Source organism: Scyliorhinus torazame, chromosome 10, assembly GCF_047496885.1.
Source record: "Scyliorhinus torazame isolate Kashiwa2021f chromosome 10, sScyTor2.1, whole genome shotgun sequence".
NCBI classification, from domain to species: domain Eukaryota; kingdom Metazoa; phylum Chordata; class Chondrichthyes; order Carcharhiniformes; family Scyliorhinidae; genus Scyliorhinus; species Scyliorhinus torazame.
This window is the reverse complement of record NC_092716.1, coordinates 6,862,980-6,887,419: the sequence shown is the minus strand read 5'-3', so window position 1 is coordinate 6,887,419 and position 24,440 is coordinate 6,862,980. Positions and strand designations below refer to the sequence as shown.

At 47.9% G+C, this 24,440-nt stretch overlaps 1 protein-coding gene across 1 annotated transcript in view; it reads right to left on the bottom strand.

Moving 5' to 3' along the window:
- uba2 (ubiquitin-like modifier activating enzyme 2) overlaps positions 1-24,190 on the bottom strand; it is an 88,823-nt gene extending 64,633 nt beyond the window's left edge. Inside the window, exons 1-9 of the mRNA XM_072517781.1 lie at positions 24,014-24,190; positions 20,767-20,850; positions 16,804-16,874; positions 15,150-15,214; positions 13,339-13,439; positions 11,900-12,021; positions 7,649-7,716; positions 3,437-3,558; positions 1,921-2,020 (exon numbers count right to left, since the gene is read on the bottom strand). Of these exons, the coding sequence (XP_072373882.1) occupies positions 1,921-2,020; positions 3,437-3,558; positions 7,649-7,716; positions 11,900-12,021; positions 13,339-13,439; positions 15,150-15,214; positions 16,804-16,874; positions 20,767-20,850; positions 24,014-24,151 (871 nt within the window). The 5' untranslated portion in view covers positions 24,152-24,190. The remainder of the gene's footprint in view (positions 1-1,920; positions 2,021-3,436; positions 3,559-7,648; positions 7,717-11,899; positions 12,022-13,338; positions 13,440-15,149; positions 15,215-16,803; positions 16,875-20,766; positions 20,851-24,013) is intronic.
- Between the last annotated feature and the right edge of the window lie 250 nt (positions 24,191-24,440).

Below are 24,440 nucleotides of genomic sequence, written 5' to 3'. Positions count from 1 at the left end.
GAGTTTGGGGAATTTTCGGGGTATAAATTGAATATGGGGAAGAGTGAGTTGTTTGTGGTGCATCCGGGGGAGCAGAGCAGGGGAATAGATGACTTACCGCTGAGGAAGGTAACAAGAGATTTCCGGTACTTAGGGATTCAGATAGCCAGGAGTTGGGGAACCTTACATAGGCTTAATTTAACAAGATTGGTGGAACAGATGAGGAGGATTTCAAGAGATGGGGCATGGTGCCCCTGTCACTGGTGGGTAGGGTGCAGGCGGTCAAAATGGTAGTCGTCCCGAGATTCCTTTTTGTGTTTCAGTGTCTTCCGGTGATGGTCACGAAGGCTTTTTTCAAGAGAATTGAGAAAAGTGTCATGAGTTTTGTGTGGGCCAGGAAGACCCCGAGAGTGAGGAGGGGGTTTTTGCAGCGTAGCAGGGATAGGGGGGGGGCTGGCACTACCGAGCCTAAGTGAATACTACTGGGCCGCCAATATCTCAATGGTGTGTAAGTGGATGGGAGATGGGGAGGGAGCGGCGTGGAAGAGATTGGAGATGGCGTCCTGCAAAGGAACCAGCCTACAAGCAATGGTGACGGCGCCGTTGCCGTTCTCCCCGAAGAAATACACCACAAGTCCAGTGGTGGTGGCAACACTAAAAATTTGGGGGCAGTGGAGACGACATAGGGGAAGGACGGGATCCCGGTGCGGTCTCCGATAAGAAATAACCATAGGTTTGTCCCGGGGAGAATGGATGGGGGATTTGGAGCATGGCAGAGAGCTGGGGTTGTGCAACTGAGAGATCTGTTCGTAGACCGGACGTTTGCGAGTCTGGGAGCGCTGACGGAAAAATATGGGTTGCCCCAAGGGAATGCATTTCGGTACATGCAACTGAGGGCCTGCGAGGCAACAGGTGAGGGAATTCCCGCAACTCCCGACGCAGGAGATTCAAGATAGAGTGATCTCAGGGACATGGGTGGGGGATGGTAAGGTGTCGGATATATACAGGGAAATGAGGGACGAGGGGGAGATCATGATGGATGAGCTGAAGGGGAAATGGGAAGAAGAGCTGGGGGAAGAGATTGAGGAGGGGCTGTGGGCTGATGCCCTACGTAGGGTAAACTCGTCGTCCTCGTGCGCCAGGCTAAGCCTGATACAATTCAAGGTTTTACACAGGGCGCATATGACTGGAGCAAGGCTCAGTAAATTTTTCGGGGTAGAGGATAGGTGTGGGAGATGCTCGAGAAGCCCAGCAAACCACACCCACATGTTTTGGTCATGTCCGGCACTACAGGGGTTCTGGGTGGGGGTGGCAAAGGTGCTTTCGAAGGTGGTGGGGGTCCGGGTCGAGCCAGGCTGGGGGTTGGCTATATTTGGGGTTGCAGAAGAGCCGGGAGTGCAGGAGGCGAAAGAGGCTGTGTCTTGGCCTTTGCGCCCTAGTAGCCCGGCGAAGGATATTGCTTATGTGGAAGGAAGCCAAACTCCCGGGCGTGGAGACCTGGATAAACGACATGGCAGGGTTTATAAAGCTAGAACGGATAAAGTTCGCACTAAGGGGTTCGGCTCAAGGGTTCACCAGGCAGTGGCAACCGTTCATTGACTACCTCGCAGAACGATAAAGGAAATGGGAAGGTAACAGCAGCAACCCAGGGGGGAGAGGGCCCGGGCGGGTCCTCAGGGGTGTTTTTGTATAGATATTTGTATTAGGTTATGTATATTGGATTGTTTGATTTTATTTTTGGAGAGTTATTATTTTTGATATGGCAGTTGTCATTTAGTTTATATATTATTTACTTATTTGTTAAAAACGGCCACTGTTATTTATACTGTTTTACTGTTGTAAAAAGGAAAACCTTGGTATTGTTTTGTTTGGCCAAAAAAATTTGAATAAAATATATATATTTTTTTAAAAAAGTCAAGATTGATCTAATATTACACGTACCAAATTTCTCAACATCCACCCAGTCTAATGGGACTGGTGCTTTCCTTTTGCGCCAGAGTTGGTCCATTGTGAGCAAGTACTTTATATCATCCCTGAAAAGCTAAGAAAACAGTGTGTAAAAAAATCTTACAATTAGAAAATATTAACAGATCCAAGCTGACTGCCCACTGTTGACAACTTTCCTTTAAACAGTAACATTCCATTTCACTGATGACATAGCGGCAATGTAATGCTGAGCCTCACGGACTATAACGGCTCAGCATCAATCCCACGTCACTGCTGAGTTAATTGATCGCTGTTTTAGCAGCAGTCCGACACGAACTGCTCCCGTGCCGAGTGACCAATCATTTCAACCATAGTTCAGTGGGCAGCACACTCAACACACGTGTGTTCAAGACCCACTCGAGAGACTTGAAGATACAATCCAGGCCGACACTCCAGTGCTAGTGCTGAAGGACTGCTGCAATGTCAGAGGTGCGGTCTTTTGAACGGGACGTCAAATGGAAGCCCTTCCTGTCCTCTCAGGGGAATATAAAAAAATCCAATGGCGCTATTCGATGATGATTGGGACATTGTCCTGCCTAACATTTGCCTCTCAAAGAAAATCTGAAACATGCTGTGAAACCTTGCTGCACACAAATTGGCTGCTGCTAATCAATAAATCCATTGCTGCTGCATCATACAACTGCCAGGATGGTGGAAGGCAAACTAGATGGACCTCCGTCTTCTTCTGACACATTTTTCTGAGAATTGTGAATGCATGTGCTGTAAGTACAGACTCTCAGACTGGTTGAAAGTTTCCTACATTTACAGAAACGTCTGATTTTGAGCACCTCCATCAGACCACTCGCCTCTTGGTTCAGCTGAGCTATAGTTATATGCTCACATCATAGAATTTACAGTGCAGAAGGAGGCCATTCGGCCCATCGAGTCTGCACCGGCTCTTGGAAAGAGCACCCTACTCAAGGTCATCACCCCCACCCTATCCCCATAACCCAGTAACCCCACCCAACACTAAGGGCAATTTTGGACTAAGGGCAATTTATCATGGCCAATCCACCTAACCCGCACATCTTTGGACTGTGGGAGGAAACCGGAGCACCCGGAGGAAACCCACGCACACACGGGGAGGATGTGCAGACTCCGCACAGACAGTGACCCAAGCCGGAATCGAACCTGGGACCCTGGAGCTGTGAAGCAATTGTGCTATCCACAAGGCTACCGTGCTGCCCTCATCAGAACGGCAGGAGCGAGATCGCTGGGGACTCCGAGTAAATCGACTAGACAGCACTCAGAAAGCTTGGCCCTGTAACAGCTAGCAATTCCCACGTTGCTAAACATTTAGAAAGCTGCGTTTGAGGTTATAACGGGTTCTGAGGCACAAACTCCACCCTCACAGACTAATACATTACCACTGGCACTCAAACATGTTACATCTTCTACGCCTGCTCCTGACTGTTCATTGGCTGCAAAAGTCTCACTGGACGTATCACTGCAAACGTATCACTGCATGTACCTTGTTGAATATTTTAACTGGGTCATACCCAGTGGATCGGGCCCAGTCCTTTGTGGATATACGTTTGATGCCACCATCCTCATTAGAAGCTCCTGCCCTTGCTGCGGCGTCCGACAGCTCCCCTGCCAACAAGCAATTTGGAAATACGCTTAGACATGCAAGCAGATAAGAAATAGGATTGACTTCACAGTCCCTCAAGCCTGTTCCACGATCCTTTTTAAAAAAAACTTTAATTCACGGAATGTGGATATCTTCAGGAGAGCCAGAAGTTATTGCCCACCCCATTGTCCTCAAGGAGGTGGTGACGAGCCTCGCTCTTGAATACAACTGAGCGGATTGCTCAGGCAATCAAGAGTTGACTACATTGCTATGTGCCTGAGTCACATATAAGCTAAACGGGGTAAAAATGGCAAATTGCCACCCGAAAGGGCATCAGTGAATCTGATGGGCTTTTAAATCAATTTGATAGTTTCATGTTTAAAAATAAATTTAGAACACCCAATTCCATTTTTTCCAATTCAGGGGCAATTTAGCGTGGTCAATGCACCGACCCTGCACATCCTCGGATTGTGGGGGTGAAACCCACGAAACACAGGGAGAATGTGCAAACTCCACACGGACAGTGACCCAGAGCCGGGATCGAACCCAGGACCTCGGCGCCGTGAGGCAGCAGAGCTAACCACTGCGGCCACTCCGCCAGCCCTACAGTTTGATAGTTTCATGGTTACCATTACTGATAAATTCAATTAGCCGAATTTAAATTTCCTAGTTGCTGTGGTGGGATTTAGAAAAAAAAACCTTTATTGCCACAAGTAGGCTTACATTAACACTGCAATGAAGTTACTGTGAAAAGCCCCTGGTCGCTACATTCCAGCGCCTGTTCGGGTACACAGAGGGAGAATTCAGAATTATCAGCTGGTACAGGAATTGAACCCGCGCTGCTGGCCTTGTTCTGCATCGCAAAGCAGCTGTCTAGCCCACTGAGCTAAACCAGCCCCCATGAACTCATGTCTCCAGATCAGTAGGTTACTGTACCCCCATTTAAGATCTCCTCCAATACGATCATGTCTGAACTTTTGTCTCCACTCCATTCCCCCACCCTGATATCCCGTGATTCCATTAGTCACTAAAAATCTATCGATTCCAACATATTCAACCATTAAGCATCCATAACCCTGTGGGATAGAAAATTCTAAAGATTCACAACCCTTTTGAGTGAATAAATATCGCATCTCAGTCCAAAGTGGTCAACCACTTAGTCCGAGGCCCCGAGATGTAGGCACTCCACCACCTACCTTATCAAACATCGACTCGAATTTTACACGCTTCAATGACAACCACACCAACCCCTCCCATTCTTCTAAACTGCAGAGGTTACAGGCCCACTGGAATCAATCCACAGAAAGAAATCCCATGCCCAATTCTGATGAATAACGCCACCCGGGGTCCCAAATGCAACACACACAAATCTGCAGCTGGACAGTGAAGGGAATAGTCATAGAGTCAAACAGCCGTGGAGGTTATTCAACTCAACATACCTGTCCTGTCTCTGTGAAAGAGCAAATCAATTAGACCCACTCCTGTTACTATTTAATCTGCTTCCACCAACCATTCTTTCAGGCAATGCATTCCAGATCATAACTCACTTCTAATAAATATCTGTTCAACTTCCTCTGCTTTCAGAATTCCCGATTCTCCAGCCTATCCACACAACTGAAATCTCTCATCGTTGCTGCCATGCCTCTAAACGCTTACTTTGGCACCTCCTTGCATAGTGAAACTGTTGGTACAGTTTCTTAACAGGTGGCGCAGTCCATAGGATGACCAATGTACTGGACAAGGCTTTACATTGGCAGTTTCTCCGAATTACACATCTCAGTCAGGCAAGAAAAAGGAGAATGAATACCCACACAGAATCATGATGGTTCTTGCGTTCACCTAACAAGTCACACAGATTAGAAGACACAGGATCCCAGCCCACACTCTGAAGGGTTATTTGATCCCAATGGTGGAGGTGAAACAATCACACTGAGCATCGCTGGACGAGGGACTGGGGGAGCGGTAGAGAATGGGTAGTGGGAGAATCATTTAGGCTCCCTCGATCTCCATCCAGTGACCTCACTGGAAACTGCATGCATTCACGAGAACTTTCAAGGTCGCACAGTGCGAATGCATGGGTGAGGGCAGGTCTGTCCTGGTTGTGATGGCTCTGATGGAAGAAGAACTAAGCTAAGTTCAAACAAGAGTAACAATCACCTGGTGATATACTGGGCACCCGTGGAACAATATATGTGTCTCAATGTGAAAACACTAAAGCGGGATGGTCTGTGGAGCAGAAGCCTCAATTGTTTGATTAAGCAGCCCACCCATTGGTCCAATTACAAAAAATAGTAAACTGGAGAAATCTACCAACATGTCAGCAAAAACAGGAAATTAAATTCACAGGAACAAGGCAAGTGATCTAACTGGCCTATGTCAGTTCCTGCTCCATGTGGGCTTCTTTCCACCCTGCTTCATCTCACTATCGACATATTCATCCCCTTCTCCATATTTAACTTGCTTCTCATTAAAAGCATCCACATTAGTCACCTCAGCCACTTCATGTGGTAGCAAGTTCCGCATTCCCAGCACTCTGAGTGAAATCCCATCCAAATTTCTTGATTGATTGATTTTTATCATGAACTGTCTTATATTTGACTCCGAGTTTTAGACTCTTGCTACGTGCGACATTTTCTATAGCCTGGCTCCACTCAGCCACTTTTCAGAGTTTTACAGCACTGAAAGAGACCCTTTGGCCCATTGTTTCTGTGCTGGCCATCAAACATCTTTCTATTCTAATGCCATTTCCCAGCACTTAGTCAGTAGTCTTGTATGCTTTGGCGTTTCAAGGGTTCATCTAAATGCTTCTTTTTGTGTGAGGGTTCCACCTCTACCCCCCTTTCAGGCAGCAAGTTGCAGATCCCAACCACCCTCTTGGTGAAATGGTTTCCCCTCAAAATCTCCTGCCCCTTACCGTAAATCTATGCCCCCTGGTTCCTGACCCTTCTGCTCAGGGGAAAGGTTTCTTCCATCTACCCCCATCTATATACCTCAATTTTGTACACTTCAATGAAGTCCCCCCTCAGCCTTATCTGCTCCAAGGAAAACAACCCCAGCCTAACCAGCCCCTCTTCATGGAATTTACAGTGCAGAAGGAGACCCTGGAGCTGTGAGGCGGCAGTGCTAACCACTGTGCCACCATGCTGCCCTTCGTAGCTAAAACGCTCCAACCCAAGCAATATCTCAATGAATCTTCTCTGCAGCCTCTCCAGTGCAATCACATCCTTCCTATAGTGTGGCGACCAGCACTGCACACAGTACTCCAGCTGTGGCCTAACGAACATTTGATACAGCTCCATAACCTCCCTACTCTTTTAATCTATGCCTTGGCTAATGAAGGGAACCACCCCATATGCCTTCTTTTATTAAAAATATTTTTTATTCTCCTTTTTCACATTTTCTCCCAAATTTACACCCACCAACAATAAACAATAATCAGTACCGAATGTAATGTCAACCCCCAATACTATAACAACGATCCCATTGCCCACCAAACCCCGAAACATTAGTCCGCATGCTAACATAAACAAATGACAAAAAGGAATCAGGAGTCACCCATAGTCACCATTAACACACACAGGCTGCTCTCCCCAACCCCCCTAATGTTCTATGTGATCCAATTCTCGAAAGTGCATAATGAATAACACCCATGAAACCCCATATGCCTTCTTAACCACCTTATTTACCTGTCCTGCTGCCTTCAGGGATTATTGAACATGTACCCTCTGGTCCGCTGTACTTCCTAGAGTCCCACTGTTCATTGTTTTTTCCTTGCCTTGTTAATTCTCCCACAATGCATCATCTTTCACTTTCCAGGGTTAAATTCCATTAGCCACTGTACTGTCCATCTGACCAGCCCGTCATCATCCTGTAATCCAAGGCTTTACTCCTCACTATTTCCCACATCACCAATTTTCGTGTCACCTGCGCAAAGCTCCTAGTTGCCACATTCCGGCGCCTGTTCGGGTACACAGAGGAAGAACTGAGAATGTCCAAATCACCTAACAGCACGTCTTTCGGGACTTGTGGGAGGAAACCCACGCAGGCATGGGAGGCCGGTTTATTGTGGGTCGAATTCAGGGGAAGATACCCGAGGTTCAGTCTTGTACTTACAGGCAGCCTCTGGGTCAGCCGTGTCGGGCGATACTTCCTGGTCTGCATCTTCCTCTCCAAACAACTGGCTGCAGAGAGAACAGCAAGCATAAACACTCTGGATGGTTACCTGGCCTGACAGGCGCATTCTGATAGGGCAATTCTTTGCTCCTGCTGTACACAACCCCAATCGATCAAATCATTTCCCAATAACATTGCCAAGCAGAACATTATGGGGAGGTGGTGGAACAGTGGTATTGTCAGTGGATAGTAATTCAGAGACCCAGGGTAATGCTCTGGGGACCCAGGTTCGAGTCCCATCCTGGCAGATGGTGAACTTTGAATTCAATAAAAATCTGGAATTAAAAGTCTAATGATGACCATGACCTTTAGGGAAGGAAACCTGGCCTACACATGACTCCAGACCCACAGCAAAATGGTTGACTCTTAAATGCCCTCGGAAATGGCCACTCAGTTCATGGACAATAAATGTTGGCCCAGCCACATTCCCCACAACGAATAAAAAAAATTAAAAGCAAATTATTTCTAGAAATAACCAGCAAGGGAATGGGACGAGAGCAGACAGCTTTGTAGGTGGAGGGAGGGTGGGGAAGGGAATTAGCATCAGCAAAAGTGGGCTTCTTAATGATCCAAATATATTCAACATATGAAATCCCATTAGGTCATTCCTACAGCAGAGTTCCAATGGCTCACTCACCTTTTAAGGCCACACTGAAACACAACGTAAATATCTTTTTAAATAATTTTGCTCTGTCCACATTTATTGCTCAATCCTCATTGCCCTGTGATCACAAAGTCAAACGTGTGGTGTGGGGACTGACATCATTTGCAGGTCTGATCAGGCGAGGACCCAGGTTCCCCTTTTTGAGAGACATTCGTGAACTTGCTGGATTTCTACACCAATTCAACCAAGTTACTTTTCATCTTGTCTGGTGCCAGCCCAGAAAGTTACTGAATTTAATTTCCCAACTTGCCATGAGGAGGTCTGAATTCGCAAGCTCGGAGTTCCGAGTGCAAGAGTCGGAAACATTAGGGACCTTCAAGCGGCTATTCGATAGGTACATGGATTATGGTAGAATGATCTAGTGTAGATTAATTTGTTCTTAAGGGCAGCACGGTAGCATTGTAGATAGCACAATTGCTTCACAGCTCCAGGGTCCCAAGTTCGATTCCGGCTTGGGTCACTGTCTGCGGAGTCTGCACATCCTCCCCGTGTGTGCGTGGGTTTCCTCCGGGTGCTCCGGTTTCCTCCCACAGTCCAAAGATGTGCAGGTTAGGTGGACTGGCCATGATAAATTGCCCTTGTGTCCAAAATTGCACTTAGCGTTGGGTGGGGTTACTGGGTTATGGGGATAGGGTGTAGGTGTTGACCTTGGGTAGGGTGCTCTTTCCAAGAGCCGGTGCAGACTCGATGGGCCGAACGGCCTCCTTCTGCACTGTAAATTCTATGATTAATCTAGGACAAAGGTTCGGCACAACATCGTGGGCCGAAGGGCCTGTTCTGTGCTGTATTTTTCTATGTTCTATGTAAGACCATAGTCACGAGGCGACCACAAACAAGCTGTGAATGGGGCCTCTACCGTTAATACCTTAAATTTAAAAATTCATCACTGCATTGGGAAAATCTGCTGGGCTAAGTCCATGGAATCATTACAACAGAGAAAGCCAGTGGCCGATTGTGCCCCTGTTGCCTCCCAGTACAGCGATTCAGCAAGTACCAAATGCCCACTCGATCCTCAGAGCAGTGAAGGGGTTCAATCCCTAACCTGGTTCAAAATGAGCCCGATGCGCAAACACACTGACACATTTCAGAAACAACTTGTATGTATATCGTGCTATTGAAGTATAAAATATCCCAAAGGCCCGCTCAGGAGTGTTATAGATTAAAATTTGATACTGAGCCACATGAGGGAGATGGTTAACAGGTCTTCGAGTCGATGGAACTCTCTTCCCCAGAAAATGGTGGAGGCAAGGTCAATGAATATTTTAAGGAAAGGCAGATAGGTTCTACCTTAGGTAGGCGGAAGTGTGGAGCTGAGGCCACAATCAAATCAGCCACCACCTTATTGAATGGCAGAGTAAGATGCTCGAGGGGCTGAAGGGCCTCCTAATCCGTATGTTCAGTCAAAGATGCAGTTTTAAATCTCAGTTGCTACGGCCCGGCCCAGGAAGCCATTGGGTCCATTGTACCTGCAGCAGCTCACCAAATGAGCATCGTGGCTGAGTGCCATTCCCTGCATTTTCCCCGTGTCCCTGCACATTGTTTCTACTCAAGTGGTCAGCTAACACCCTCTTGAATGCATCGACTGAACCTGCCTCCACCATATTTCCAGGCAGCGCATTCCAGACCCCATCATCCCTTTGACATTCAATGGCATTACCATCGCTGAATCCTCACAATCAGCATCCAGGGGGGTCCAATGATCAGAAACTGAACTGGACTAGTCACATTAATACTGTACCTACCAGGGCAGGTCAAAGGCTAGGAATCCGACGGCGAGGAGCTCACCTCCTGACCTCCCAAAGCCTGTCCACCATCTACAAGGCACATGTCAGGAGTGTAATGGAATACTCTCCACTTGCCTGGATGAGAGCAGCTCCAACAACACTCAAGAAGCTCAACACCATCCAGAACAAGGCAGCTGCTTGATTGCTCCCCCTCCCACAAACATTTAATTCCAAAACATTTAAGGTTTTGCTTGACAGCCAGCCAAGATACGTCAGAAAGCACAGGGGTGAGGGGTGAATGGGATTGTGTGTGAATAAGGAAGCAGACTGTAGAGTTTTGTATAACCTCAAACCTTTGGAGGGTGGAATTTGGGAGACCAGCCAGAAGGGCATTCGAACATGTCAAGTCCAAAGTTGGCAAAGGCGTGGATGAGGGTTTCAGCAGCAGATGCCCTGAGCCAGTGGTGAAGTCAGGCAATATTACCAAGTGGAAATGAACATACTTAGTGATGCTTCAGACATGTGCTCAGAAATATGGCATCGAGGTTGCAAAGTCTGGTTCAAACTCAGACAGGTACCAGGATGTTGAATGGAGTCAGCAGAAGTGCAATGCAGTTTGGAGCTTGGGCCCAAAACAATGACTTTGTCTTCCCAATATTTAATTGGATGAATTTCTGCTCATCCAGTAGTGGATGTTGGAAAAGCAGACTGGTAATTTAGTGACAATGGGGGAAATCAAGAGAAGTCGTGATGGTGGCACGATAGCAGTGGTTAGCGCTGTTGCTTCACAGCATCAGGGTCCCAGGTTCGATTCCTGGCTTCTGTCTGTGCGGAGTCTGCACGTTCTCCCCGTGTCTGCGTGGGTTTCCTCCGGGTGCTCCGGTTTCCTCCCGCAAGACGTGCTTGTTCGGTGAATTGGACATTCTGAATTCTCCCTCAGTGTACCCGAGCAGGCGCCGGAGTATGGTGCCCGGGAGATTTTCACAGTAACTTCATCAGGGGCTGGTTTAGCACAGGGCTAAATAGCTGGCTTTTAAAGCAGACTAAGGCAGGCCAGCAGCACGGTTCAATTTCCGTACCAACCTCCCTGAACAGGTGCCGGAATGTGGCGACGAGGGGCTTTTCACAGTAACTTCATTTGAAGCCTACTTGTGGCAATAAGCGATTTTCATTTTATTTCATTTTTCATTGCAGTGTTAATGTAAGCCTAGTTGTGACAATAATAAAGATTATTATATGTGAAAACAAATGTGTTTTCTGATTATGTTGCCATATGGGTGCATGTAGTTGAGAAATAGGAAGGACCAAGAATAGATCCTTGGGGATCACCAGTGGTAATTGCGAGGGCGCGGGAAGATAAGACATTACAGGCGATACTCCAGCATTGATTTGTTAAATAAGAACGGAACCAGGCGAGCGCTGCCCCATCCAGCTGGACCACAGTGGCACGGTGATGGAGGTGAATGGGGCAGCCAACTGTGTCAAATACTGCAGACAAGTTGGAAGGGCAAGGAATGATAGTCCACCTTTGGCACAGTTCAACAGGACTTCACTTGTAACTTTGATAAAAAGTTATTCCGCTAGTGCAAGAGGAAATCTGATTGGAGGTAAATTAGTTCTTGAGACACACAAGGTCCGAAACACTTCAATGGATTCGCACATACACATGCAGACTGGCACACGCTTCTCTGCAATACATACAAAGTCTGGAAATACTCTGCAGGTCAGGCAGCATCTGGAGAGAGAATCAGAGTTAATATTTTAGGTCACTGGCGTTTCATCACAACTGCTCTAGCTCCTTACTTGAAGAGGTACTTTGCCCAAACGATACAGTGGATTGGCTCTGAAGGAGTGTTTCGGATTGTGCAACCTGGAAATGTTTTTTGTGATGGTTTGGGCTGGCACTCGTAGCATTCCGTTACTCCCTGCAAAAAGACAATTTTACTTTCAGCGGCATCAGGACAGGTCCCAGTCTCTCACTGAAATGGTCTTCACTGTGAGAAAATTTGCATGCAATAACACAAGCAGTTACATTACATTAGCTCTATCTGCTAACAGGTAAAATGGCTTTTAATATCTATCAGCAACACATTTCCCTTACAAAAATCACTGATTACCTCGCTTTTAATCAGAGCTCTAGCAAACATACTGTCCGTAAGCATTCGAACCTTGGATTTAATATCACTGCAAAAATGCAGACTACAATGTACGAAAATTTCTTATATTCATCACCCCCTCTTGTTTATCCAGAAACGATCTAGTTTTGCCTTGAAAACAAAGGCTTTGCTTCCACTGCCTTTTGAGCAAAGGTGTTCCAAAGATTAACAACCCATAGAAATGTTTTTCTTCTCATCCGTCATAAATGGGCGACCCCTTATTTTTAAACAGTGACCCCTTGTTCAAGATTCTCCCTTAAGAGGAAACATCCTCTCCACACCCACCATGTCAACACCCCTCAGGATTGTGTATGTTTAAATCAAGTCCCCTCTTACTCTTCTAAACTGCAGCAGATACAAGCCTAGCCTATCCAAACCATTCTCATAAGGCAACCCACCGAGTCCAAGGATTAGTTCAGTAAACCTTCTCTGAACTGCTTCCAATGCATTTATATCCTTCTTTAAATAAGGAGACCAATATTGTACACAATACTCCAGATGTGGTCTCACCAATGCCTTTAAAACTGAAGCACTACCTCCTTAATTGTATATCAATTTCCTCACAATAATAATATTCTATGAGTTTTCCTTTTTTAAAATAAATTTAGAGTACCCAATTCTTCTTTTTTCCAATTAAGGAGCAACTTGGCGTGGCCAATCCACCCACCTGGCACATCTTTGGGTTTGTGGGGGGTGAGACCCACGCAGATACAGGGAGAATGTGCAATCTATTTGCTTTCCTAATTACTTGCTGTACCTGTGTAACCTTTCACGGTTCATGCACCAGGACACCCAGATCCCTCTGCACCTCGGAGCTCTGCAATTTCCCACCATTCAGATAATAAGCATATTTTTTATTCTTCCTGCCAAAATTTGCCCACGTTATACTCCATTTGCCAGATCCTTGCCTCCTCACATAACCTATCTATGTCTTCCTGTAGCCCCCTTATGTCTTCTTCAGAACTTAATTTCCTACCTCTGTCATTAGAAAATTTAGCAACCATTCAAGTACAGAAAATTGGTATGGTTGGGATGGTACTTATTAAACTAAAAACCAGTCATTGCAGGATAAATAATATTCATTACCTTTTTGATGACAGTGACTTGACCAAGATATCCTGCAGTCCCACTCTCTATAAGAGGAATGTCAGCAGCTAAACACATTCTATTCACGTGGTTACGGGCAGCTGAAAAATACAATAGATCGAATAGAAGCAACATTAGGGATCTGTAAACTCAATCGACCACGAAGCAGCAATTGCTGTTCATTAAAGCAACTGCACAAAATCTAAACAAAATGTACCCTTCCAAAAAGTACCACGTACTTAATTTTAGTTATGAGAGTTGTGACCAGTACAGACTGTACTGGACCAGTACAGCACTCCCGAGTTAGAGGAGGAAGAATTCGGAACCGTTCCACATAAAGTGGTTCTCGTGCAATAGAGACGGCTGTGCCATTCTGTGCCAGTGCACACAGCAGGTTATTGCCGATTATACATTTACACTGCGATTTTCCTCTCCCCACTCATTCCCTGCTCCTTTAAATGCAACGACCTTGAGTTTTGAAGTGTTGCTCTCTGCGGAAAGCCAGCTGGTGGCCTTGCAGACTAGTCATGTAAGGAACTTCTTCAAGTGAGGAATTGTCACACTGCCCACAGAAAGTGGCTGCACTGATTTCACCATTCCCAACATTCCATTTCCAGCACAACCGTTCCTGAAAGCTGCTTGATTCAGGTCTTTTCTGATCCCAATGCCCAATGTTTATTTCTCTAATAGCTGATTTGTTAGGATAGTGGTGCGCTGAGCCATGAGGATCTGGAAGGTCCAAAGTTTGATCTTGGTTCCTGATCAATTGGTCTCACCCAGGTCCTGCAGCAGGAGTGCTCTCGGTGCCACTGCATTGAGGCCAAGTAACATTTTCCTTATTACAGAAGATGGGGCTGCATAAAGAAGCTCGTCACCCTTTGTGTTTAAAATGGAGCAAGGGGTGGGGAAATCTGGTTGAGGCGTTTATAAGGGGGAAGCTTTGCAGGACTATGGAGAAGCACTGTTTATGCAGTTGGACGTTCTAGAGTAGGGGGGAGGTCACAATCTACGGACCCTGGGTGGGCATTTAGGGGGTCTTCACTTCGCAAGTTGTGAATCTGTGGGATTTTCCAGCCCGGAGAGTTGCGGCCGCTTGGTTAGAGTATATCCAAGATTGAGATTGATGTGATTTTACGGCTGTAAGGGAATGAAGGAATATAGGGGTCAGATAGGAAAGTAGAGTTGACGTTGAAAATCAGCCGTGATCTCACTGAATGACAGATGGTTCACTCCTGCTCGTACTACTTCTGTTAAAAAAATGTGAGGCAGTGGGATTAATTGGATAGCACTTTTGAAGAGATGGTGACGGACGATGGGTGCCTCCTCCCGTGCTGTTTGATTCTACGATTTGATAAAGTAGAAATACAAAGAAAGAATGGTGGGGGAAATCAAGAACAAAGAGACACAATCTTAAAATTAGAGCCAGGCCATTTCATGAGTGACATCCGGAAATACCTTTTCCATGGAGTCCTGAAAATCTGTGGATCAATAGAAATTCCCATAATTGAGGTGAATAGATTTTTATTAAATAAGGTTATCAAGGAATAGGGATCACAGACGGGTAAATGGAGCTTGGGTACAGATTAGTCACGATCCAATGGTCTAGTGGCCGGACAGCCTCCACTTTCTGCAGCAGTAGATTTAATGCATTAATAATTTTATCACGTGTGTGGCCACAGCATAGTCCAGGAAGTAAATTGCCAATGCTTCCTGCCAAATCCATGTGCTATCTATTACCCTTGTCTGAGTTCATCAACCATTCATTACTCTTGTTTGAAACCAGCAAAGTCACGAGCACCAGAAATCCTTACCCCTGTTATCCAGAGCATTCATCACTAGCGTAAACTGCCTGAAGAATTCCACGTTGTAACCTGGGCTGCGGGAAACAAAAGAGAGAGCACTCTTTTAAACTGGTAACCAACAAGACCAAAAAACATGAAGACTACACATTGTTGTCGCAGCAGCTCTTTCAAAACACTACCTTCCCGTGTAATTCAGCATAATTCCCACCCTCTTGGTCATCATCTCAATAGATGAGCAAGTCTTTCCTCCCACAGTCCAAAGATGTGCAGATTAGGTGGATTGGCCATGATAAATTGCCCTTAGTGTCCAAAATTGCCCTTAGTGTTGGGTGGGGTTACTGGGTTATGGGGATAGGGTGGAGGTGTTGACCTTGGGAAGGGTGCTCTTTCCAAGAGCCGGTGCAGACTCGATGGGCCGAATGGCCTCCTTCTGCACTGTAAATTCTATGATAATCCATGATGATAATAGGGAAGATCAGAGGCTTGGAGCTTGGCAAGGAGGGAAAGTAGGAAGCTGCTTACAGCTCTCCTGTAATGCAAGGCATGAGTTTCAGTTATCTCTCGGTACAGACTCAGTCTCGACGGGGCAGGGCCGGCGCCAACAGAGCCATCAGGAGGCAACACATCAATCAGTTGGACAAGTGACAAAAATGTACCTTAATGCTACAACAGTCAAGAATTGGAAACGGCCAAACCTAATAGGGAGAAATCCAGATCTTACATCCACAACTGAAACTTGAGATAAGAACTGATTAACTAGTTTCCAACAAAGGTCATGATCCATTGTTAATTAATTTCTGCTTTCCTCGATGAAGGAACAAACTCTGGGCATCTCCAAGCCTTTGGTGGCTGACCTGTAGACTGTATCCACTTGCAATTTTTTTTTTTTTAAGTGAAGGAAGTAAAAGGATTGTTTCTGGATTCAGTGCAATCTGTGAGTAAGTTTTTCTACGTGCTGTTTATTCATTCTCAAGATGATGTAGGCATTGTGGGCATGGCCAACATTTACTGCCCGTCTTATCCTGGAGAGAGCGGTGGCAGAACTTCTTGATCCGCTGCAGTCTATGCGGTGAAGGTGTTTCCACTATATGGGCAGGGAGTTTCAGCATTTGGAAATTAAAATAAATAGATATTAATAAAATGATCACAAAACTGTTGGGAAATTCCAGCTCATTCAACGAGGCAGGAATCCTGCCGTCCTTACCTGGTTTGGGCCTACATGTTACACCAGCCCCAACCAACATGGTGACGACTGGAATGGTACCTAGCAAGTCAATCAGTTGTCAAGTATTTGAATCCACTGGATGAATCGGATTTTTAAAGTGACCAACAATATAAACTATCAGCGTGCTATGACCAGATGAAGCGAATGTTGAGATCAGTAGGAGTAAATGAAGACATTTTGAGATATCCTGAAGGTTGAGAAAGGTGTTATATAAATGCGGGTTCTTTCTTTAACAGGGATACTCACTACCTGACCAGGAGAGTGATACTGGGCTACCACAGCTCAAAGTGCATTCTTACTCTTCAGATTCCCAACTAGCCCTCTATTCTTCTGGTAGCACAGAAGCTGTCCCAATCACCACTTTAAAAATAAAGTGCGTTGTTCTGCAGACACACTCTCTGTGATCCACAATAAGGGCCAACAAAAGATTAAACTCACTTCATGATGCTGTCGTGATGAGCTGCAATCCTGGCCTCAGGGCAGAACTTTAAGGCACTCTCCTTGGCCACCTGCAAACCAAATTAAACAGACGGTCAAATAAAATTTAGCCCAAATCCATTTGAGTCAACAACAGCCCTGCTAAAGATGCTGCGTAGAATATACAGCACATGAACAGGCCAATCGGCCCAACTGGTCTGTGTTGTTGTCTATACACGGGTATCCTCCAACCCTACCTCCTTCATCTCAGCCTTTCAGCACATCTATCAGCTTCCTTCACTCTCATGCCCGTCTAGTTTCCTTTTGAATGCATCAAAGTTTGCGGTTCAACAACTTCCTGTGGTAGGGTGTGACACAGTCTCACCACTGAGCAAAGTAGCATTTCTTTATTTCTCAAGTGGACCATCTCGTAGTTATGGACCCCAATTTAGAAGTTTTTCAAAAGCGCAAACATTCTCTCCCTATATATACACACACCCGGTCAACACCAGCAGACCTTGATCAGATCTCCTTTCAGCCTTTCTTTGCAAGAAAAAAAAGAGTTAATCTGTTCAATCCTTTGCAACGGTTGTAATCTCAAGCTCTGGTATCACCCGACATAATCACAGAATGATACCGCACAGAAGGGAGCAATTTGGTTGAATGGGCCTGTACCAGTTCTTTGGTGTGGTTATCCAATTACTCCTACTCCTTTGCTCTTTCCCTGTAGCTCAGTAACCGCTCTCCCTTTCTCCAATCTCTCTTTTTGAATGTCACCATTACATCTGTTTCCACTCCCCTTTCAGACTGTACGTTCTACATCACAACAACTCAACCCTGTAAAAACGTTTCCTTATTTAATCGGCAGTTCTTTGATTAAATCGCTTTAAATCTGTGCCCATGGTTACCAACCCTCCTGCCAGTGAGGGCAGCATGGTGACGCAGTGGGTTAGCCCTGTTGCCTCACGGCTCCGAGGTCCCAGGTTCGATCCTGGCTCTAGGTCACTGTCCGTGTGGAGTTTGCACATTCTCCCCGTGTTTGCGTGGGTTTCGCCCCCACAACCCAAAGATGTGCAGGCTAGGTGGATTGGCCACGCTAAATTGCCCCTTAATTGGAAAAAATGAATTGGGTACTCTAAATTAAGAAAACAAAACCCTGCTGCCAGTGAATACTGTTCCTCCTTATCTATCTGGCGAAGCCATTCATGATTTTGAATGCTTCTATCAAACGGCCTCCTAAATTTCCCTGCTCTAAGGAGAATAATGGCAACGTTGCCAACCTCTTCACACAGTTCCTCACCCATGATACTGTTCCAGTAAATCTCCTCTGCACCCGCTGGGGCTGGTTTAGCACCAGTGGGCTAAATAGCTGGCTTGTAATGGAGAGCAATGTTAGCAGCGCGGGTTCAGTTCCCGTTCCGGCCTCCCCGAACAGGCGCCGGATATGTGGCGACTCGGGGCTTTTCACAGTAACTTCACTGAAGCCTACTTGTGACAATAAGCGATTATTATTATTTAAGGCCTTGACATCCTTCCTAGGGCATGGCGCCCAGAGTTAACCTCCAACCTGAGCTTTAACCAATGTTTCACAAATATTTTCTTTCATTCATACTCTGTGTCTCTATTATTAAATCCAAAGACCCCCTTCCCCATTTTAAACCATTTCTCATCTCTTCCCGCCACCTTCAGGAATTTCCACCAGTGCCTCTCCTTGTGCTCCACCAAATTGGACCACTTCACACCCCCATGTTAAATTCATCTACCACAGGCCTGACCCCTTTGCCAGTCTGTCCATATCCTCCTGAAGTCTGTTACTGTCCTTCCCATTGTTTACTTTCCGAATTGCATATCATCTGCAAACTTTAAAATGATGGCCTGTATACTGCATTAATATATATTACAAACCACGGCGCTGAGGTCCCAGGTTCGATCCCGGCTCTGGGTCACTGTCAGTGTGGAGTTTGCACATTCTCCCCGTGTTTGCGTGGGTTTCGCCCCCACAACCCAAAGATGTGCAAGGTAGGTTGATTGAACACGCTAAATTGTCCCTTAATTGGAAAAAATGAATTGGGTACTCTAGAACATTACAGCGCAGTACAGGCCCTTCGGCCCTCGATGTTGCGCCGACCTGTGAAACCACTCTAAAGGCCAACTACACTATTCTCTTATCGTCCATATGTCTATCCAATGACCATTTGAATGCCCTTAGTATTGGCGAGTCCACTACTGTTGCAGGCAGGGCATTCCACGCCCTTACTACTCTCTGAGTAAAGAACCTACCTCTGACATCTGTCCTATATCTATCGCCCCTCAATTTAAAGCTATGTCCCCTTGTGCTAGACATCACCACCCGAGGAAAAAGGCTCTCACTGTCCATCCTATCCAATCCTCTGATCATCTTGTATGCCTCAATTAAGTCACCTCTTAACCTTCTTCTCTCTTATGAAAACAGCTTCAAGTCCCTCAGCCTTCCCTCATAAGATCTTCCCTCCATACCAGGCAACATTCTGGTAAATCTCCTCTGCACCCTTTCCAACGCTTCCACATCCTTCTTATAATGCGGCGACCAGAATTGCACGCAATACTCCAAATGCGGCCGCACCAGAGTTTTGTAGAGCTGCAACATGACGTCATGGCTCCGAAACTCAATCCCTCTACCAATAAAAGCTAACACACCGTACGCCTTCTTAACAACCCTCTCAACCTGGGTGGCAACTTTCAGGGATCTATGTACGTGGACACCGAGATCTCTCTGCTCATCCACACTGCCAAGAATCTTACCATTAGCCCAGTACTCTGTCTTCCTGTTATTCCTTCCAAAATGAATCATCTCACACTTTTCTGCATTAAACTCCATTTGCCGCTTGTCCTTGACTGGCCCTACTCTAAATTGTTTTTTAAAAAATAATATATATTACAAACAGCAATTGTCTTAATACAGACCTGTGGAGAACACCACTGTATACTTCTCTTCAATCGAAAAAGCAACTTTGCTCGGTTTTTTGTCTCTTGGCCAATTTTGTGTCCATTTTGCCAGAGTCCTTTCAATCACATGGGCTTTAATCTTGTTAAATCTATGATCTGGTACTTGTCAAACACCTTTTGAAAGCCCATATACTCATCAACTGTGCTAGCCTCATCGGCCCTCTCTGTTGCTTCAAAGAACTCAATCAAGTCAGTCAATGACAATTAGTCTTTAAGAAATTCCCTCTGGTTGTTTGGTCGCTTACTTCAAACCTGCGTTTTTTGGTCACTCACCTTTCTACCACCTTTTCTCATTTTTGATAACCATTCATGATTTTTAAAACCTCAACTTTATCTCTCCTTAACCTTCTCTACTCCCGGGGCTGCACGGCGGCGCAGTTGTTAGCACTGCTGCCTCATGGCGCCGAGCACCCGGGTTCACTCCCGGTCCACTGTTCGCGTGGAATTTTCACATTCTCCCCGTGTGTCTCACCCACACAACCTAAATATGTGCAGGGTAGCTGGATTGGCCATGGCAAATTGCCTCTTAATTGGAATTTGCTTTTTAAAAACCTTCTCTACTCCAAGGAGAACATTCCTAGTTTCTCTACCGAGCTGAAGTGCTACATTGTTGGTACATGAGGGGAGAAGCAAAAATACTGAGGTCCTGAAAAGTGTGAGGAAATGCAAGATTTTTTGCTGGAAGACAGAATAAAGAATAGTCATTCCAACAGACGGTGCACAATTCACAGAGTCTCTTCAGCCTAATCTCCAACTCGTGGCAAGCAAGTCATTCCAGTGCTAGGAGGAGAAAACGGTATTCCATCCCGAGTGTGAATCTTTTCTGTTTTCGGGGTTGCCTAGAAGAAACTCTGGCAGGAGAGGTCTAGCTTTCTACCATTGATAATATTTTTTAAAAACATGACTTAACAATAAAACTGTTAATGCAGAAAAATGTCACAAAGTATTTTACAGAAGGAAGGACAAGACCAGCCTCTCTGGACGATAAATGATTCTCACCTGAGCTTTCGACTTCCCAACATGTTTCTTCTGAAAGAGGAATTGCCGGTTAAGGTTGCTGACGTCGATGGTATCCAAATCCATCTGGAGACAAGTGAAGGTGGATTGTTATAAAGTTCAGTCACTCCCAGAGACAGCACGACAGTGAAATAAAACCACTGGACGGGAACCGGCCCCAAGCACATTCCCAATCTCAAATCACCTGGATCGGCACTGGCTCCCAGCACGTTCCCAATCTCAAATCCCCTGGATCAGAACTTGCTTCCACCACATTCCCAATCTCAAATCCCCTGGATCAGAACTGGCTCCCAGCACGTTCCCAATGTTAAAGCCGCTGGATCTGAACCGGCTCCCAGCACATTCCCAATCTCCAATCCACGGGATTGGAACCCGCTCCCAGCACATTCCCAATCTCCAATCCACGGGATTGGAACCCGCTCCCAGCACATTCCCAAGCTCCAATGCACAGGATTGGAACCGGCTCCCAGCACATTCCCAATCTCAAATCCATGGATCGGAATTGGCTCCCAGCACATTCCCAATCTCAAATCCATGGATCGGAATTGGCTCCCAGCACATTCCCAATCATCAATCCATGGGATTGGAACCGGCTCCCAGCACATTCCCAATCTCCAATCCACGGGATTGGAACCCGCTCCCAGCACATTCCCAATCTCCAATCCACGGGATTGGAACCCGCTCCCAGCACATTCCCAAGCTCCAATCCACAGGATTGGAACCGGCTCCCAGCACATTCCCAATCTCAAATCCATGGATCGGAATTGGCTCCCAGCACATTCCCAATCTCAAATCCATGGATCGGAATTGGCTCCCAGCACATTCCCAATCATCAATCCATGGGATTGGAACCGGCTCCCAGCACATTCCCAATCCACGGGATTGGAACCCGCTCCCAGCACATTCCCAATCTCCAATCCACGGGATTGGAACCGGCTCCCAGCACATTCCCAATCTCAAATCCACAGATCGGAACCGGCTCCCAGCACATTCCCAGTCACCAATCCACGGGATTGGAACCGCTCCCAGCACATTCCCAATCTCCAATCCACGGGATTGGAATGGGCTCCCAGCACATTCCCAATCTCAAATCCATGGATCGGAATCCGCTCCCAGCACATTCCCAACCTCAAATCCACTGGGTGGGAGCCGGCTCCCAGCACATTCCCACTCCCAAATCCACTGGATCGGAACCCGGTCCCCGCACATTCCCAATCTCCAATCCACTGGGTGGGAGCCGGCTCCCAGCCCATTCCCAAATCCACTGGATGGGAGCCGGCTCCCAGCACATTCCCATTCTCCAATCCACTGGATGGCCAGCTCCCAGCACATTCCCAATCTCAAATCCACTGGGTCAGAATCTCTAACCACAGGAACGATGGGATGTTCAAAAATAAATCTGACCTCTTCCCTAATAATACTGAGAATCAGGAAGTCAGTGTGTGGGAGCATTCACAACCAGACAATGTGCAGCTCTGAGGGCACCGGCTGTGAAACAACTGGGTAGATCTATTCACTGAAAAAAAAGCATGTGAGATATGTGAAGTTTTATAACCGGAGGTGCAGAATTCAGAACCACACTAATCACTGGTTACAGTTAAAATCTACTGCTTCTGAAAGAAATTTAATAAAAGCTTCTTTTTTCCCCACAATACTCCAATTCAAATCAACAGATGATTCGAAGTAAGAAACCTGCGAACGGGCAAAGTGTAATGCATCCAGTTTTAGGAGAGCACTTTGGAAGCAAGTCAAAGCCCTGGAAAAGATACTGAAGTGGTTTCTATTAGAACAGAGAAGATTAAGATGTAATCAGGTGGAGGTGTTGAAAATTATTATTTTTTTTTTAAATTAGATGATGCCTGCGAACATTTCACATCATGTTTCACGGACTGAAGAATAATTATTGTCAAGACTTCAGGGGAATGCCACCGGTTCTTCAAGCAATGTCATAGAATTAATGTCTACCTGAGTTGACAGAGAGCGTCATTAAAACCAGGAGTGAGAGTGTTGACAGCTCAAACCTTCTCGCCGCCCAATTGCTCCATCCTCGAGTTCAGTGGAAAATCCCCAATGCAGGAACGATCAGGGGGTGGGGTCCCGGGGATTCTCGGGGAGGGATCTCGGGGGGGGGGTTGGTTCTCGGGGAGGGGGGGGGGGTGTTCCTCGAGGAGGGGGGGTGTCTCGGGGAGAGGGGGGTGTCTCGGGGAGAGGGGGGTGTCTCGGGGAGAGGGGGGTGTCTCGGGGAGAGGGGGGTGTCTCGGGGAGAGGGGGGTGTCTCGGGGAGAGGGGGGTGTCTCGGGGAGAGGGGGGTGTCTCGGGGAGAGGGGGGTGTCTCGGGGAGAGGAGGGGTGTCTCGGGGAGGGGAGGGGTGTCTCGGGGAGGGGAGGGGTGTCTCGGGGAGGGGAGGGGTGTCTCGGGGAGGGGGGGGGTGTCTCGGGGAGGGGGGGGGTGTCTCGGGGAGGGGGGGGGTGTCCGGGGAGGGGGGGTGTGTCTCGGGGAGGGGGGGTGTCTCGGGGAGGGGGGGGTGTCTCGGGGAGGGGGGTGTCTCGGGGAGGGGGGGTGTCTCGGGGAGGGGGGGGTGTCTCGGGGAGGGGGGTGTCTCGGGGAGGGGGGGTGTCTCGGGGAGGGGGGGTGTCTCGGGGAGGGGGGGTGTCTCGGGGAGGGGGGGGGTGTCTCGGGGAGGGGGGGGTGACCGGGGAGGGGGGGTGTGTCTCGGGGAGGGGGGGTGTTTCGGGGAGGGTGTCTCGGGGAGGGGGGAGTGTCTCGGGGAGGGGGGGTGTCTCGGGGAGGGGGGGTGTCTCGGGGAGGGGGGGTTCTCGGGGAGGGGGGGGTGACCGGGGAGGGGGGGTGTGTCTCGGGGAGGGGGGGGGGTTTCTCGGGGAGGGGGGGGGTTCTCGGGGAGGGGGGGGGTTCTCGGGGAGGGGGGGGGGTTCTCGGGGAGGGGGGGGGTTCTCGGGGAGGGGGGGGGGTTCTCGGGGAGGGGGGGGGTTCTCGGGGAGGGGGGGGGGTTCTCGGGGAGGGGGGGGGTTCTCGGGGAGGGGGGGGGGTTCTCGGGGAGGGGGAGGGGGGGGGGGGTTCTCGGGGAGGGGGGGGGGGGTTCTCGGGGAGGGGGGGGGGGGGTTCTCGGGGAGGGGGGGGGGTGGTTTCGGGCCGGTCCGTCTCCTCCCGCCCGTTCTGCGCTTCCCGCCCCGGGCCCGGCCTCCCGCCGCCGCGGCCCTGCCTCTCTTACCACCTCGATGTCCCTGAATCCGGCCAAGACCAGGTTTTTGAGCAGCTCACAGCCGATGCCGCCGGCGCCAACCACCAGCAATCGGCAGCGGGACAGGCGCTCCGACAGAGCGCGGGAGAGCGGCCCCACCAGCGCCATGTTGCTCAGCCAAAGGCCCAAGAGCCGGGAACGCTCACCGAGCAAAACCGCGGGCTCCACCTGCAGCGCCACCCACCGGCACCAACACAGCGACCTCCACAGGCAGCGCCACCCACCGGCACCAACATAGCGGCCTCCACCAGCAGCGCCACCCACCGGCACCAACACAACAGCCTCCACCGGCAGCGCCACCTACCGGCAGCAATACCGGATCCTCCCAGCACAGCGCCACCCACCGGCACCGACGGACATTTGATCAAGGAAGATTTTAAAAAGGCCATTCAGCCCT